At 38.7% G+C, this 18,470-nt stretch overlaps 1 protein-coding gene across 4 annotated transcripts in view; it reads right to left on the reverse strand.

Annotated features, from left to right (window-relative positions):
- Nucleotides 1–18,470, reverse strand: part of TFPI (tissue factor pathway inhibitor) — a 60,411-nt gene that overhangs the window by 13,891 nt on the left and 28,050 nt on the right. Inside the window, exons 1-4 of one of the 4 annotated variants that reach the window (XM_053982742.1) lie at nucleotides 17,949–18,171; nucleotides 13,227–13,274; nucleotides 10,621–10,740; nucleotides 3,121–3,321 (exon numbers count right to left, since the gene is read on the reverse strand). In XM_053982742.1, the coding sequence (XP_053838717.1) occupies nucleotides 3,121–3,321; nucleotides 10,621–10,735 (316 nt within the window). In that variant the 5' untranslated portion in view covers nucleotides 10,736–10,740; nucleotides 13,227–13,274; nucleotides 17,949–18,171. Of the gene's footprint in view, nucleotides 1–3,120; nucleotides 3,322–10,620; nucleotides 10,741–12,997; nucleotides 13,078–13,185; nucleotides 13,275–17,948; nucleotides 18,172–18,470 lie in introns of those variants that run through there. The other 3 variants (XM_053982741.1, XM_053982744.1, XM_053982743.1) reach the window with 3 other exon arrangements.

Here is an 18,470-nt window from a genome sequence, read left to right on the forward strand (position 1 = left end):
GAGTTAGATTTAACAAAAATTCACATAATTATGCAGGGTTTTGCTGTATTATGTTAGCAAAAGGGATTAATTTAAGGGTTTACTTTGCTTTATGCCTGATAGTCTGCAGCACACTGTACGTAACACCAAATCATTTTATCTGTATTCAGAGAATACAGAGATCTTGAGCCTTTGTTTTTCCTCTTCCTACAAGCAGATCCAGCCCTTGGAGAGTCTTGGATCACTGTTATTCATACACAGAAAAGTGTTCATGAGCTGAGTACCAAGATGTAGACACAAAGCCAGTTCTCATTTTAAATAACTTTCAGTTTTATACTACAGAGTTATGCCAAATATATGCCATACAGTACAGGACTTGGTCTAGAAGATCTGTTTCAGATCCAACATATGTGTCAAAATCAAAGTAACACTGGGTCCCTTCCAACTCAGCTTGTTCTGTGAAAACAGCAACATCAGATGGAAGAAATAATGTGATAAATTGTCACTCATGACACCTGTTATGACTTTTGGACACTTAATTCCAAATTCTGCATCTATCAGCCCAGCCTTTTCCCTTTTATTCCTCTGTCTTAGCCTTTAAACTGAAATTGAGGGCAAACACTCCAAATTTCCTGTGACAGGAAGTGTCAAGTTTTGGATGAGATACTGGCAGGTGCAAATAACCCCACTCCAAACATGGTGAAGATGCTGTGGGTCCTGCTGAAACCCCAAACCAAATACTAGCTGGAAACCACCAAGAGCCAGCCTGGTGTCAGACAAAGAGCTAATTCACATCCTGGACTCCAGGTCTTTCTGAAACTGAGTGCTATTCAAGGAAACAATAATTTTCAATTTTTTATCTTGAAGGACTCTACTCTTTAAACTTGGTGGAGTCATAACTAGAAACAGATTAATCATCTGTAATTAATTCCTTCACTGTTTGATTTTCTGCCCAGAAATGAGATCTGCTCCCATACAATAGTCTGTAAGGAAGATTTTTAAAACCTACGACTTGAATTCTATCTTACTTTGGTATTTTTTTAAAACTCAGGTATGATTAATCAAAGGCACAAATAGTATAGTTTGGGGAAGGAACAGTGTTGTAAACAGCTTTTATCCTTACCAATTGCTAAAATACCAAATACAGGCAAATGAGCACCAAAATAGTAATCTGCACTTCTGGAAGTATCCGACTTCAACATAAAAAGAAATCCATTAGTATAAAGGTTCTTCCCCTTTAGAGCCACTTCAGGAAGAGTTTGCTTAAGATCTGTTTCAGATCCAAGTAGGACAGAGGTTCCTGAGCTTTGTGTCTGCTTGCATGTAGGGCAAAATGTTTTTCTTCATGTCATCCCTTTTCCTTTTCTTTTTTTTTTTTTTAAGTTTAAATGCTAGATTGTTATTTAGTATTTAAAGAATTGTGATTTCCACATACTGTTTTTTTGATGGGATGACATTTTAATAATTAATACTATTTTAATATCATTACCACTGTGTTTAGCCATGTATTGCACCTGAAAACAGAGCAAGGCTATGACTGATTCTTGCCACTTCTTCCCTGGAGCACCTCTGGTCTCTGAGGCTTATTAGTAAATCTGTCCAGAAACCATCAAAAGGTAAGATTCAAATTAATCCTTAGAGTAGAATGCACTGGAAAATTGTCAAAGTCAAAACTGTTACTCCATTTTTTAAGTGGATGACAAGTTCTTAGTGAAACTTTGTAATGTTTTTCTTTTTTTCCATCCTGATAGAGATAGCTTTATAAGCATGCAGTTGTTTAAAAGCAAAACCTAACTGAACAGAAATTATGGTGGCACCAGCAGATCAGAAAAATAGATCTGAAAGGTAAATAATATCTGGAGTTAATAAGTGGTGAGTAAATAAAATGCGTGCAGCCTCCTCTTTGGAAAGACCAAAGGCATTGAAACTAGGTATGCTTTCAAGGAACATGGAAATGGCTTATTAACATTTGCAGATTGTTAAGATTAGAGGCATTAAAACTAACAAACACTCTTGAAATGTTACTTTGGGTAATGTGTAACCAGATCCAGCCAGTATTGTAACACTGGGTTGGGAAACAGGCATTTTGATTTCTAAGTAAATTTAGCAGTAAGATGCAGTGTAATTTTGATCAGGAAATACAGATGTGTTGAGAAACAGAATGTAACAGATTTAAAGCCTGATCTAAACACTATGTAGACATTAATTCTGGAAGGGACAGAAAAAAAAATTAGGTAAGAGAAATTTACATTTGTTGCCAGACAAAACCTGATGCTATAAATTACCTTGTCACATATGAAGTCAGCTTTGGCCAGAAAACCCAAATAGGAGCTTCTGAAATCAATTTTCTAATCTGAAATTTCTTGGAAGTATTTTTTGTAACCTATAAGAACTTGCTGTGCTTACAAGCAGCCTTTGCTAATCCTAGAAGATACAAGTCTTCTAATTTTCATCCAGTTGTATGAGGAATTTGTACAATGTTAAAAACCTTAATTAAAAGCTTGAATTTTAATAGCAAAACCAGCATTCACAAGGCACTTGGTGCACATTGTGCTGTGTATCATATGTTAGATCTCATTTTCTTCTTTCCAATGATTAACTTAGGAGGTTTCAATAAAACAAAGCTGGAAAATGGCCATAACTGACATTTTTAATGAGAATTATCTACTACTGTAGTAACAATTATGCTGAAACAGAGAAGATGGCCAAATTTTTTGATACCTTCTATCAGCTTCTCAAGTAAAGGACAAACCTGGGATCAAAACTTGGGTTAGACATTCTGAAAGCAATAAAGAACATCTTTGCTACCCACCAGGTTAGCCCAGTCTCAAAATCAATTTCACTTAGGAACTCATCCAAAACAGGGCCCTAGCTGGAAAATAATATTCCTTGCATTGGTGGCTCTATTCCACAGGTACACTACAAAACCCACCCATCTTTCCAAATCCTGAATGTCTGCTTGCACCATGTAAAATAATTCTGATGACTAAAACCTACTTGGGAATATAATTAGAGGAATCCTATTTCTGTAATAGTAGGAACTGAAGAGGGCTTCTACTTCCCAAATTCAAGTGGTTTGTGAATGAGAAATAACAGATGCAAATGAAGAATTGGTAGGAGGGTGAGGGGATGGGTACTGGCCTTTTGCCACACACTTCTCCTGGCATTCCTCCAGCGTTAGGAAGTTGTTCTCATTGCCGTGGCATCCACCATATTCAAATACTTCACACTTGCGGCTTTTGATGTTGAAGAAGTAGCGGATGTGAATGGCTTTGCACGGACCGTCGTCTGCTTTCATGGCACAGAACGAGTGCACGAGCTTCAGTGGTGGCAAACCAGCACCTGGAACACAGAGGAGAAGCAGAATAGCTGAGTTAGTTTGCTGCATAGTGTAACTCCCCAGTGAGATTGCTTGTGTGTTCTGCTAGAGAGGCACTGCACAACATCTGTCTGCAAAGCTCCGAGCACGCTGAACAGATGGAAAAAGGAAAACATCATCTGCGTCGGAACACAAATTCCATTCGATCGGTTCAGATGTGTGGCTTCAATTTTCCACCAAAACAGCTCACAGTATAAACTTCAACTCCTCATCACAAACCTCTAAACAGTTGTGGAGTGTGGCTTAGTCGCACGAGCTGGGGTGCAATGCTGAATAACAAAAACACACAAAGACACAAAGACCACCAGGGCAGAAAGGTTTCCTTGGGCTCTATTCCATGCACTGCTCCCAGAGAACTTGGCTCGTAAAGGATCTGCCAGGGAACAGTGTAGGATGGCCAGAGCCCTGCAGAGGGCATCCCTCTCCTGTCAGATGGCACTTCATGGGTACACAAACCCTGCTGGCACCGCTGACAGGCACCAGACTCCTTTTCCTTTCATCTCACCGTTCTTGCATTACAGCTTTCAACAGCAGACAACTAGAAAGTCAAGGCAAAACAAAACTGAATGTTTTCAAATGGTGTCCTTTCTGTCTTTCAATATATATTTGGTCAGGGAATGTTGTGTATAAATTGTCATATGCATTGTGAAGAACCCTAGCAAGTTTCACCTGGTCAATGTCCATAAGGAAATTCTGACTAGCAGTCCAGTTCCTGATACTGTTCCCTTATAAATATATGGTTTTCTATATTTTTCTGTTTTGCTTTTCCAAGGCAGTATTTTACCCTAGAGGGTTTTGAAAGCTCTACAGAGCTTGTGTGCTTGCCATAGGAAGCAGAAGAACAGACCTAAAGTTTTTCATTCATTCTCCTACAGCTAATCAGAACACTGATATCTCAGAACATATATGCAAACATATCTATCTGTGCTCTTTGCAGTGGCCCAGGAAGAACACAAAAAAAAAGGAAGAGGAGAGGAGTTTGTATGATCATGTAATCATTATAGATTTCTACTATTACTAGTTTGTTTCCAGTATTAATTAAAAGAAGGCTTATGATATGGTGAAAAGGGAACTTGTGCACTTACTACCCACCTGCTCTGTGGAGATCTAATTTTAGCATCTAAAATTTACCTTATTATGCAATCTTTGAATTAAATTCTAAGAGCTGAGATAAATCCTCAGAAGCACTGAGGTCCATGGAAGTTTACTGGTTTTATTCAATTTGATTATAACTATCAAACTTACAGAAAATAAACAAATTTCAGCACTAAAATCTTTTCAAGAATAGTATTTAAGCCCTTGAAAAACTAACAACCTCTATTACATGATTACTAGCAACAGAACAATTGTAGCACACAATCAGATCCTCCAGAAGTGGACCATTTGGTGTTAAAATACATATAAAAAGGACTCAATTAATAGAATTTAAGTTCTATGTAAATATTCAGTCCCCAAAATAGTTTGTGACTTATGCAATATTGGTGAAAATACATTTTCAGATTTTGAAGCTGGGTATAATAGATTTGAAAATATCTGAATACTGTACAATAGGAAATATTGATGAAATAAAATTATTAATTATAACAGGTGTTAGATTTGGTAAACTTGCTGTGAAGCTCAGCTTGCCAAACAAGATTGCAGAACATTTTTTCTTTCCAGTTTCATTAGCTGGGTCTTCCTGAGTCCACAAAGATTTTATATTTAGTAGTCACAATAAATGCCAGGTTGGACTTCAAAGGTTCTAAAGTTCTCCAAAAGGCTTGAGAATCCTTTGGAAGGGACTTAAAAAGGCTCAACTTAAAAAGCTGAGAGGATACTGCATTGCAAAATGAAATTTTGGATTTCCCCTGCTCAGTACCAGGGAAAAATACCTTCAAAACACCAAAGTTTTCATAAGTTATCAAGTCACTCCCAAAATGCTAAAATCAAACACTCAGAGCTCCACAGAAACCAATCCAACTCAGATGTGTTGGGGTGAGGGCTGGCAGCTGGTTTATGAACACGTCATTTTCTTGGCACCTGAGAAATGAGATCCCCTCTGTGACCTCTGCCAGTGGCCCAGTTCAGCCTACAAGAGGTTGTGAAAACTTACCAGTGGTTTCTTAAGCACTGAAATTTCAGACACACAGTTATGTCTGCTCGTTTTCTTGCTGCATTGCACCACCCCAATGTGGTGGGCTATCCAAACAAAACCAGTATGCAAGCATTGTTACAAAAATACACCAAGAGGAGGAACAAATGGCTTAGCAGAGTTCATCCTGGGAACTTTCTGGTCTCCACTCCTAGCCCACTTCCCATCAGAACCACAGAACAAAATCATTGTTTTGGTTACCTCCTAAGGCCTTTCCCCTGCAGTCACAGGGATGCTGTTAACCACCGTCAGATGTCCTGACATCTGCTGAGAACATAATGACTAACCGTGTCACACTTCTTGGCAATCTCTCAGTTCCCTAGGAATGCTAGAAAGCTGCCATAGTTTGAGTAAAATCTGTACCCTGTCAAACCCCCAGGGGCCAAACCCTCCAACTCCAAACAGTAACCAAGTGACTCTGAAGAAAGAGGTCTCCACGGGATTCGTCGGAACTGAATCATTCTTCTGTCTGGAAACAGTGAAAGAATTCTTCCCCATTATTTTACACCTGGGAACACTTAACTCGCACAGATGATATAAAATTAGCTTTCCTTCTTAGATTAGAGCAGCAGATGAGAGGGCAAGCAGGAGTAGATCAGCACAGACACACATCTGCCTGTACTCGTTTCACTTGTGGAATATACCTTGACAAAATTAATTCTTAGTGTAAGGGCTCATCCTCTGCTCTTGAACTCTGGGACAGAGTGTTATTACATTTTAGGTGCTGTGTGAAAAGCACAGGATAGGACATTTAGTGAGGATGTGGAAATTCCTCAGCAAAAACAGAGGAAGATAACACTGGAACACTCATCCAAGTGAAGTAAAACTCCAAGCAATCTGAAGCAGTCAGTTCTAGGATTTCACTACTCTCCTTGTAAAACAGCCCCTTTTTTTTTTGGTAATATACTGCCTGAATATTCTTTATTATATACTAAATAATATTTATTTCCTTCATGCATAGAGAAAATAATTTAAACCCATACATATACACACATGGTAAATCAGTTTCAATTTTCCAATTCACCATTCGCAGCTTGCAATTCAAGGCTGCTGCAGGAGAGAAAGTTGTTTTTCTATACTCTCAACCTTGATTTTGGGCTCTCCAAGTTGCTTCCTTGGCTGCTTGAAGCCTTGATGGTGCAGCAGCTGCCCTGCACTCACTGCATCACTTCAGTAGCCCAAACCTCTGTCTACTTTCTTTTTATGGGAAAATTTTGTCTCCTCTTAATTATCTCCATACTAAATAAACTCCTTTCTTCCCATCTTTTTATTGGCCTTGCTTTCTAATCCTCTCATAATTCTTATTTGGATGATTCCTATTGGTCTGTATTTATGATAAAATGTGCTGTGGAGAATTAAATATAATCCCCTATCTGACGCATTACTAGTGGCAAATAGAGTGCAATAATCATCCTTTGGTTTTTTCCCTTAATCCAACACAAAATCACTTGCCTTTGTTTTTAAAACAACATTGAACTAATTTTGTAATGCTCTGTAACTTCCATTGACTTTCCAGCAAATAGAACCTTGTTATAGAGATACTTCAACATTAATTTTCTATCTTGTATTTATGATTGCATTAATTCTCCTCCTTAAGTATAGCACATTGCATTTGTCATTTTAAAAAATTAATTTAACCCCTCATGTTAGATCTGATTCTGTTGGATATTTATTACTCATCCAATTTAGACATCTGGTCCAAATATATGAAGAATTCCTGAATAATTGTAGGACTGTATTAGCCTAGACCAAGAGCATTTTGTTGTAAATACATTAAATAATGATTACAGCTGGTGTTCACTGTCAGACAGAAGTCACTACTTCCCATACTAAAACTGAAAGAAAACCGCAGCAAAATCTCCTCTCCCTTTTTTCCTCCTCCTCCCCAACTTTTTAATGTAATGACTTCCTTACATCAGCTGTATGAGCCCTAAACATCATTGCTGTGTTCTAACAGTCACTGCACTCCCCAGTCTGTGTTAAGACCAAAGTAATGATCAAAAAAGCCCATGAAACGGCTGACAATGACAATGAGCTCATTGCAGGAATTTTTTTGTCACTACTTTCTTCCTCCAGTCCTTCAGCCTTCCTGCTTTTTGCAGCTGCCCAACAAGATGGGGCCAAGACTGTCCCTATACAGCACAGCCATTCTCACTTTTGTTGTCACTCTGGTGGCAGCTTTTGCCGCTCAAGGGGACACTTTGGACACCACTCCTCATTTCAGTGCAGTCATTTCTGCCCTGGAAGAGGCAGTTTTTCCTCTAATAAGCTGCAGCCAGCCCTGATGCAGCCCTGAGCACACGGGCTGTGGGTGATCCAGGCAAGGCTCTGTTATCACTTCACCAGAAAGCAGTGCAGTATTACAAAAGCAGGAGAGGTGAATAACGTCTCTCATCCTCTTACATTAGTACAAGTGAAAACAATGCCTTTCCTCTGGATGTAGGCATAACAAAAGACTCTAATTTGGCTTTCAGACTCTTGTGGATAATCTGCAGGATAAAAATACCTCCTTTTAATTAGAAAATGAACTGATTTCTATACTAGACACGCAGCACAATAAATATGAAAGGTAAGTGTGTTATGGAGGAGGTGCTTTTCAGAACAGGGAGATATAAATTGGGAGAATAAAGACCACGTATATTTCTGAATATTTATGCAAAAATACTTTGTTTTAGTTTGCTTAGGTTATGTGTTCTTAACTTTATGAGAATTTCCATGGTTATCCTTAATTATAAAGATATGCTGCCATCTTTGCAGCCTTCCTGGGCAATGTCTCCCTTTGATAAGTGGTATCAATACTAAGCACCTTGTCACTAATGAATAGCTGTTTCTTTTCTCTCCATCTTTGTCAATTTGACAGCTTTCCACCCACACACTGTTCAGTGCTCTTCCTACCCTGTGTTTCCTACATTTTTTTATAGGCGGGCACATTTATTCTTGGCAAGCTTTCACATATGAATAAAAAGCAATTCAATTTGTGAGTCATTTTCTTCAGGCTTTGGAGCATCAGCTAAAGTGCTGCCTACCACATAAGGGATTAATGAACCATATACATAACCTGGTTATTTTTATACCTTTCATTGTTTTATTACACTTATCTATTGATGGAAAAATGACAGATTTTGCTGGAAGGGAACAAATGAAAAATATTTCTATTACATTGGGCTTGACCCTGCAATCTTGATTATTACTGTAATTAAAATAGACAAAATCCCACCTCTTAAATTCACAAAGCACTTGTACTCAATGTGATCCAAAAATATGACATTAAAAATAATGGATGCACACAATTAATTTTATACTTTAATACCTGAAATTTATGGGATGCTGGGGTAAAATGTCATTGCTTTATAATCATCTAACTTCAAAAATAAATGTTATCAATGATATTGCAGCCCACAAAAACGTCAACATTTAAACTCTGAGTCCAGAAGGCAAATCTTGAGAAACCACAAATAAAATTTTAATTGACAACAATCTAAATATTTAGTTGAAACAGTATAGCAAAAGCTTTTTTATTGTAAACACTGCAACTGAGTCCTCAGTAGTCACAAAACCAAGATCCTAGTTTAATATCTAAGCCCCACATCTGATAGGATTTTACTTCAGAATTAAAGCCAGAAGTTCAGAAATGTTTCTCATACTAAATCAGTTAGTGGTCATATAATCCTAAGTAACCAGCTGCAAAATAACCAGTGAAAAAATAATCCTCAGCAAAATGACTATTTAATTTCCTTGAGATTATTTACTTATTTTCTTTTATAAACAAAGCAAATAGAGGAAAAAATTAAGCCAGCGGATTTCTTGTTATGGTGACAAAGTGTGCAAGCTGATTTGGCCTTCATGACCTGCAAGCTTGGCTAAGAATTTATACAGCATTAAGAGTTGTGGGGCAAAGATAAATGTGACTTTGCTCTCAAACAAAAAAGGGAATTTTTGTACTTCAGAGTTTAAAAGAAACAAGTTCATTCTGAATGAACCAGTCTTTACTACACAGCCATTCTAGTCATACACTTAACCTGGAACATCACATATTTTAAATTGTAGTGACTAATTGTGACATGGTCCTATCTTAGTGTAGCCATGACTGTGCACAGCTACTCTTTCTGCCTCAAAGAACACTGGTGCAAAAGTCTGATAGAGAGTAATAATCTGGATGGAAATAGGAGAAAAGATAACAAAAAAGCTGCACTTTCATTTGCACTTCAAAATCAGACTTGTCAAACAAAAGCATCCACTTCAGAGTCCTCTGCAGCTTAGGGAAGTGATCACAGTTTCAAGTCATTTCCTCAAAGGAAAAAGGAACATTTTAGTGTGGCCCCAGCAGTGTATTTTTCCCTCATCTTTCTCAAAATTGTTTGTGAAGAAATTGAAATACCCTTCACAATGATATATAGTCTAGAATTCTGACAGATCTTAATTTCAGTGAAGTAAACAATGATCTTACCATGGTGAAAAATCAAGAACATCCCCATTTCTAAAATTCACACTGCTTTTCTAACAAAAATTTTCAACTGGTGAGTTTTTAGTCATAGAATTGTAGAATATCCTGAGTTGGAAGGGATTAACAAGGATCAAGTCCAACTCCTTTACCTATTCAGTGATATCAAATCACTTGGGCAATACAAAGATCTTTGTTAAGGCCCAGGAAAGCTACCAGGACAGCAATTGTATCATCTTTAAATCCAACTTTGCAAATTAACTGTGACTCAAGAGATCTGTGACATCTACAATGGTATTAATCATATGCTTTTTCTGGGTGAGGAAATAAAGCCTGAGCTAACCAGTTCTATGTTTCCTTGCCTGAACATTGAACGTTTCCATGCTCCTAAAGCAGAGCTTTAAAGGTATCATCTTGATACCTAACCCAGTGTTTGATTAGGATTAGATGTTCCAAGTAGCTTGGTAAACAGAAGCTCCAGCAGAAGGCAATTTTGCTAAAGCTTGATAATTCTAAGCATCTCTCTCTTCGTTAGAGGCCATTTTTAGCTCAGTCTCAATTTCCAAATTTTCCCACAAAAGTTCTCAAGCACAGAATTACATTTGCAGTGCATTTTAACATAGTGGGCTTTGGTGTTTGAGTGTTTGGCTTTTGTTGGTTGAATTTTAGGTGTTTTCTAGGATCTCTTACCCACAGCATGCTCTTCTTTGCTGCCATCCAGCTCAGCAGTTGCGTGCCCGGCGATACAGAAGAACAGCAAGATAAAGGGTGGAGGTAAGGCATGTCCCTCTTTTCTTCCCTTCATCTTCCCTGTATGACAAAAATGAGAATTGACAAACTCAGTCAGGTTCCTAGAGCATTCTGCAGAAGTCATTAGTGGGGCAGAGCACAGCCCTGTGGGCAGGCACACTAACTGGGAGCTTTGCAGAGAATGTGAGCTCCTTTAGTGTCATCTTCTTGTAAGCACAATGAAACACAAGACAAGCTGGGCACCTCCACACTTGGGCCAGCTCCAACAGGAGCAGTGCAGGCTGTGTACAGCATCTCTGCCTTGCTGCAGTGTCTCCTGAGCAAACACAACCTCCCAGATCTTCCTGCTGACCTTCCCAGGAGGTCACACAGGCCCAGAACATTGGGTCAGGCTTGGGTGGAGGTGGGATGAGTGGGGTGAAGGATTTGGTAATAAAATGCTTAAATTCTTCTGTAGTTCAATTCTATATTCTTATTCTTAAAGGAAGAACGAAATCCCAGATCAAAGTGTACTTGGCACTGGTTTTTCAATTAAAACCCAAACCCTCCAGAAAAAGTCCAGGTTTTCTGACTGGATGTTCAACTGCCCAGTAACAGAACTTTAAAGCTGTAAGCCTCTTATCATATTGGTATAATTTTTTTAAACATTCTGATACTTTTATTGTTGTATTTGTATGGAGTGAAAAATTTAAAATACTTCATCTATGATATTTGTCTAAGTAAAATGTCAAATGCACACATTAGTGAAAAACTATAATGAGAAAAATAGCAAAATAGGAAATGTTTCAATTTTAAATAGGTCATGTTTAACTGTCTCATTATTTCAGCCACATTCTGAAAGCTTCTGAGAGTAAATAAAGCCTTTTCCTCCATAAGGATTCTAGCTTAGGACAGCCAGGCATCAGTCCAGCATTAATATTCTACATTATTGTGTTATTCATGTATATTTCATACAGACAATTCCTTAGGAACTGGCATTCTACTGCTCCCAAACTCCCCACCTTTTAATGAGACATTCTATGACAGACTACAAGAATTTTACTTGACAAAGGAGATCAAAGGTCTGCGGGTAATAATTGGCACTGATTTATTTACTGATTTAATTAACCACTTTCATTTAGTGCCATTAGCTTCCCTCAGGCTGAAATACAGGTAGCCAAGGCAGACCACAAGCAATTAAGGAAACTCCCAATTACAGATCCTTACTACCTGGCCTTATAATCAAGCCTTTTTCCTCCTGACACCCAAAACAAAAATAGAAGCAAGATCTCAATGTGTTTTTTGCCAAAACTAGGAAAGTATAAAACTCAGTGTCTTGTCTATGAAGCTTGCAGCCTTTGGAGATAGGACTTTTATTTGTTTTTTTTTAACCTAGCAATCTCTTCAACACCAATTTCTATAGTTCCCTGAATGTTTAGTCACAAACTTTTTTTTTTTTTTCCTCCAGTGTGGTATTTATCTCTAACATGCTAACTGGAAAAAGAAAAATAAAACTAGTGTTTCCCATAGTAGCCAAAAAAAGACAACCTTGAAAAAGGCCTAAAGTGATATTGCAATGCCCGTAAAAGTGACTCATTCATGCTGACAGCCCAGGAAACGGAAACACACACACAAAAAGGCAGATGATATAATTAAGTAGAGGGATTAATAGCAAAAGGTAGGATCTGCATAGCCAGAGGTCCATTTTAGCACAGCCTAAAATTAAAGATTAAGAGGTTCAACTAGACTATAACAACTAGATCATAAGACTTCTGATATAAAAGCAGCCCTTCTTCAGTTCACTATGGTTCAGAGGCATTGTCTTTGCCCTGGGATATCTTGCACTGCCTACTAGGACTTGTGTGACAAAGGTTTCATTAGTCTTATCTGCAGCATTGTCTCCCAGCTGGCAGAGTCAGTGATCCCTTAAAAATTATTTTATTACATGTACTGGTTTGGAGCTGTTTTCTCATTCCCTCAGCTGTAAATATGAAGAATGGAGTGAGCAGGAATTCCATCACCTCTGTTCTGATGGTGATACCTGAGTCAGTGTTGAGCTGTCAATTAAAGTGATTTCCACCAGAACCTTGTGCTGTCACAGCAGCTTTTTTAAGTTCAGGCAGTGCACTGTGAATCATGAGCATGCAAACATTACTGACTGAAAGGAAAAGCTATGGAAATCCCACCCCCCCCATTCCAAATTATCTCCCTTTTTCTGTGCCCTGCTGTAGCAGCTCTCATAGTCTGTGTCAGCCCTGGGACCAGGGACTCCATCTGCTTCCTCCAGGAACTTCAAATTCCCTTTTGTCATGAAAGAGAATTTTGGTTGGTTACCTACCTTTCACCATTTGTTGTAAATGCTTTGCTGCTGCACTATTCCAGTCTCTGAAATTACCTAATGAGAACTGGAAAGTGAAGTGAAAACTGGGAACTATGGAGAAAATTTGAAAAAACTAATGTTTTTATTAGCTTTTATGCTGAAAAGTTGTATAACCTGATGTCACTGTTTCAGATTTAAATTCCCACCTTGTTTCTGCTTTGTCACTGTTTCAGATATAAATTCCCACCTTGTTTCTGCTTTTATGAAGGTTGTGAATGCTGCTTTCCAACCACACCTGGTAAAAGAATTGAAAAGAAAAACCTTGTCATATTTTGAAATGGAAATATAAAAAAAAAGTTTATTAATAAACCCAGCACAAGAACTCCCTTCTTTCTTATATGCCTGTAGACCTCTTGCCTTTTCATTATCCTTGTTAACTTCTTTCACTCTCACTTCAAAACTGTCTTCCATTTCCCCAGCTTAGGTCCAGGACCTATTTTTTCCCTTCTGCTGGTCTGTTCATATCTGGCACTAGGTACTTCTGCCATCCTGTCTCCATCCAACTTCTCTTGTGACACAGCTCCAGACTCTAAATTCCTCCTCCACTGAGTTCTCCTTCTTGCCTGGCTCAGTCAGGAGTCCCATCCATGGTATCCATGACCCAAGAGCTAAGAACTGCATCTAATCAGGTAGGCAGAGCTGTAGTGACAGTAAGCCTTGGCTACAGAAACTTGCAAACAATTTTCCTAACTCCCTGACCAAGCAGCGCAGAGCACCTGATGCAACAGTCAAAGTGAATTATAACTTCTGAAATTAAGACTGATTTATTAAAATAACTGCATTTTTTACAGGACCACTGGGTTTGCCTACAGCAAATCACATAACTAGTTAATTTCCATTTTGATATAACTTTCAACAGGGAAAAGAAATCTTTTGCTCCTACCAAAATATTTTTACATGTGGGCTAAAGCAAATAACTTGTTTACATAATTTCATAAATCTTAATAAACAAAAAACACCCACTACACTCAGGCCTGAACTGCTCAGACAGAAACTACCCATTGGTAGCAAAAATATTGGCCATCTGATCTTATTTTCAAACAGGGAATGCTTTCAGTATCCTAATAAAAACCACTCCAGAGCACAAGATCCACTAGCAACGCAAACAAGCAGCAACATTACTTACATCTAAGCACTATAAAGTGTCTAACCTGTTTTTTTCCCTAGCAGTTTGGACTGGAAAAGTCAAGTCCATATGTTATGGACATATAGAATTGAATTTAGATATCAATTAACTTAGCACAACCTGTTTTTCTAGTGGGGAGAGTAATTTCAGCACTATATTATATATGCATGTAACCCAGTGGTGTGTAATTTCCCATTTGAACACACTGTGGAAGCATGACTACTCAATCTGAAACTGAAAACACCACAGGCAGGCACAGGAGGAAACTACTGCCACAGTGATGCCTCTTGTGACTGGTTTTGGTCATACCCATTCACCTTTTGTCACCTCACCATCACATCAATCACATTTTCACACAGGTTCAAAATGCAAATTTCCCTGCTCTGTCAGGCAAGTTTAGCTCACCTGGTCAATCTTCCCAGCTGGGGACACCACAGCCACTTTTCCTGCAGTGGATGTGACTGTCACACAGGTTAGAAATGCTGGAACTGCCTTCAGTGGGAATCACCCAGGATTCAGACTGCCTCAGATTATCACCCTACAGCCACTTTAAACCAACATGAAATAACAATGCCATAGAAAAAGAAGGATTGTATTGCCTTCATCTCCCACAGTGCCAGCTCCTCTGGACATAGAGCAAATGCCAACATGCTTTCTTGAAGTTCATAAAAACAATACCAATTTCCTTTACATAAAATCTGTATTTCTAACTTACTTGCTGCAACTGCTCTTTTCAATGTAGTTACACTAAAATTAGTTCTCTTGGAATGCTTTATTTTCTAAAGGAAGGTTAAATTTTCTGAAAGAAATTTGAACTTTCTTGTGGTCCAACTTATACCCTGGGGGTAAAAAGCCTAGTTTTATTTTCTCACTAAAGTGTAAATCTAATTACCTGATTCAGAACTTCACTCAGTTACTCATAAGGGAAGGTGGCAGCAATACTAAAGATGGAAATAAACAGCTGTATTAACAGCACAGGAAGTAATTAAAAAACCGAACACAGAGTTGTGAGAGAAAATGAAAAGGATTAAAATAAATCTATTTTGCTCTGAAGTAACTATGAGGGGAAAGGAATTCTACAATTCTCCATATGGTTTTGCTTCATTCTGTCCCCAGGGGCACTCTGCCCCCATTGTAAAGTTAAAATGGTTTCATAAGACAAACATACAGAAGTGAGTAATTTATCCTTGTTTTTCAAGACAGTTTTCCTGGTTTTGCTGTGAAGAGCAACTTCAGCTAGGTAAGAGCCCATCAGCCCCTCCTGACTCTCTAGAGAGAAAATCTGACTGTTCAGAATGCAGCCCAATCAAACAACACCAGTAACTACTGGAACTTGACAGATTTTAAACCCTTTGCTCCAAAACTGAGATATGACGGTCATGTAAACCTCAGTGCTGTAAGTTCTACTGATATTCTTTTTTTTTAATTTTAAAATTTATTTTCTTCTTCCTATACAAATGCTTTGAGTCCTTCTGGCAGACATTCTCAGAATGAACTGAATGCACACCAACAAAATGATGACAGTAAAAAAGCACTTAAAGCAGATACCAACTTATCTTACAAAGCAAGCTAAAATTACTGCCAGAATCACCTTTTTTAAAGTAAATGTAGATATTAAAGCAACTTTCTAGAATGTGAAAGACTTTGTAACAGTTTTCTTTTTCCAGAGGAGATTTAACTTTTCAGAAAGAAACCTAATCCCACGGATACATCAGTGGGAAAAGTCTGTGTTCTGTGCCCTAAAAGTGATCCAAGATGCACAGAATCAGAATAGCATAAAGGATATCAGTGCCCCTATGCTGGTGAACACCTGGGTACCAGTGTCTGTTTCTGTTTATTCACTTGGAAGAGTTATTTGAGAAACAAGCAGTCCTTGCAGGTAGAACTGGAGCTGAGTAATTCTCCTTCTCTAACTGTGGATGTGGACATGTTCTGAGAGTCTGCTGGGTTGCTCCTTATTTTACACCCTTGCTTTTGTTTCCAAGATCACTTTTCCTTCCATTTCTTAAAATTTTCTCTTCCCAGAAAACTGGGGACTTTTAGAATGTTGTCCCTCACTTCCCTATAGATCTAAAATAGACACCAAAGAGTCAAATTTTTACCACTGGGCTTTCAAGATTACTCTCCAATGAGATTAGGGATAGATAAACTCAATGCCATTAAATATCTATCTGTCCTGAGTTAGAAACATAAAACTATACTTCAGCATTTAGAATATTACTAGATGAATAACAATTAAGTTTTCATGAGCAATATTAGTAAATGTGGGCACTGCACTAAAAAACTAAATGCACCTTAAATGTCAGGTGGCTACACCAGAGAGCTGAAATGCTTTAAAACTCAAAATTACAAACTATGCAATGCACAGTGTGAGGACAAACACACAGATTACTGAAAGGCAATTTAGAGGGCACTCGGTGACTCTCGGCATAAAAGCCATAAAATATTCAAATAAATGAATTCATCAAACAATTGGTCACGTGGCTGCTTTTTAATGCCCCATTTCACATGAGGCATTATTTGACAGGAGAAAAGGTCCGAGCAGGATGTGCTTTAATCGCCTTTACCTCCTCAGCATTGTTCTGTGCACACTACACATAAAATAAACTTGATTATAATTCTCAAATTCAGCTTAAACAATAATTCATAGGAATCTGCTGTGGATACAGATATTTGCTGCCTTCACAGACAATAATAAATGTCTCCTGGTGAAATTAAATAATGGGCAGAAGGCTCCAAAGGTCAAAGGCTGACAGCTTTGCCCAAGTAGGTGCCTAGCAATTCCTCCAGCACGCCCTTGCTGTCCCTATCTGCACTGACAGCTGCACTTCCTGTCTCTGTGTCTGCCCATAAGACACTCAGGAAGGAAGGTTTATATCTTTACATGTTTCCCATGACACTTTCATGGCTAATTCCTGGAGCACTGAGTCAGACTGACCATCCACACGCTCCTCCCCCAATACAAATTGCTATTTTTCTCCCTACCTCTAATTTCCCATTGTTATGAGCTTTTCCCTCATTTAAATTGCAATTTTTTAAACATATTAGCCAATTCTAGGAATATTTTAAAATACAGGCTAGTATCACTTCTTTGTTTTACACGGTTACTAAAAATGAAGTTTACATCAATTATTCTAAGTAAAATATTACAAAAGTCACGAAAAATATTCTGGTTTTTTGGGGTGCAGCATGTGTTTGTTACACTGATACGACTGGATGCCTCATTCACTAGTTTCTTGTAAATTTCAAATATACTGTGCGTGAAATCGGTTTATCCTTAACAGCTTAATTTGATTCTCCTAAAATCTTCCTGTATGTCTCAAAATATTGATTGCTTCAGATACTAGTTGTCTCAGACTGATTTGAAACAGCCTGCCAGAGCACTCTGCTTGAATCAAGCCTCTTGGATCCACTGCAGTGGAGAAATTGCTTCAAAAAAGCAAGAGCTTTTCTTCAAACTCAAGCTATTGATCAGAATGAGCTTATTCAGCTTTAGGATAGCTTCCTTTCCAAGAACTGACTTACAGTTTAAAATACCTGCGACTGAGACTATGGCAACCAAATGTTGGTTGTATTAATCTTGCAAGTATAGCCGTTGTCCTGCTGTTTCATATCTACAGAGGAAAAGAAGTCTCGCCCTTTTTGCAGCACTCTTTGCTGGACTTTGAGCCTAAACATCTGACTACTGCATCTAAAGAAAAGCCACCAGTTGATACTGCATTCGGCAGCTAAAGGAAAAATAATTACTCAGTTAAAACCGAAAGTCTGTTGCAAAGTACTCACCAAACTCCTAGCAACAGCTCTTGAAGAAAGAGGGAATTCCTGAATCAGAGCTGAATGCGATCCTCCCCTACTAATCCACGTTGGAGGGGTGTGGTGTAAAAGCTCCAAAGGCAGGGCTGCAACCTGATCTGGCTGTCGCGGGTCCTGCCTGCGGATTGCTCCGCTCAGGCTGCGGCTTTCACTCGGGCTCGCTCTGGGCACGAGTCAGAGATCCCCGGCAGCGGCGGGAACGCTTCCTGCTGGAAGTTCTCATCCGCCCGGGGCTTGGAGCAGCTGCTCGCCAAACAGCACGAGTTAAATGAAGGACACCTTTACAGAGCGAGGGACTGTGACATAGTTTAGTCGCTGTACCTGGCAGGTCTGACGCGGCCCGTGAGGATGCCCTGTTGTTCCTTGCAAGTTTAAGGGATGCGGTGTGATGGACTGGAGCGTTTTGTTCTTTTTCTGCTCTCTTTAAACGAAGCCACGCTGCTCACCCGGCTCTCTGGAGCTGTTCACAGAGGCTTTTCTGCCTTGCAGCTA

The sequence above is a fragment of the Vidua macroura genome, chromosome 7, assembly GCF_024509145.1.
Source record: "Vidua macroura isolate BioBank_ID:100142 chromosome 7, ASM2450914v1, whole genome shotgun sequence".
NCBI lineage: Eukaryota > Metazoa > Chordata > Aves > Passeriformes > Viduidae > Vidua > Vidua macroura.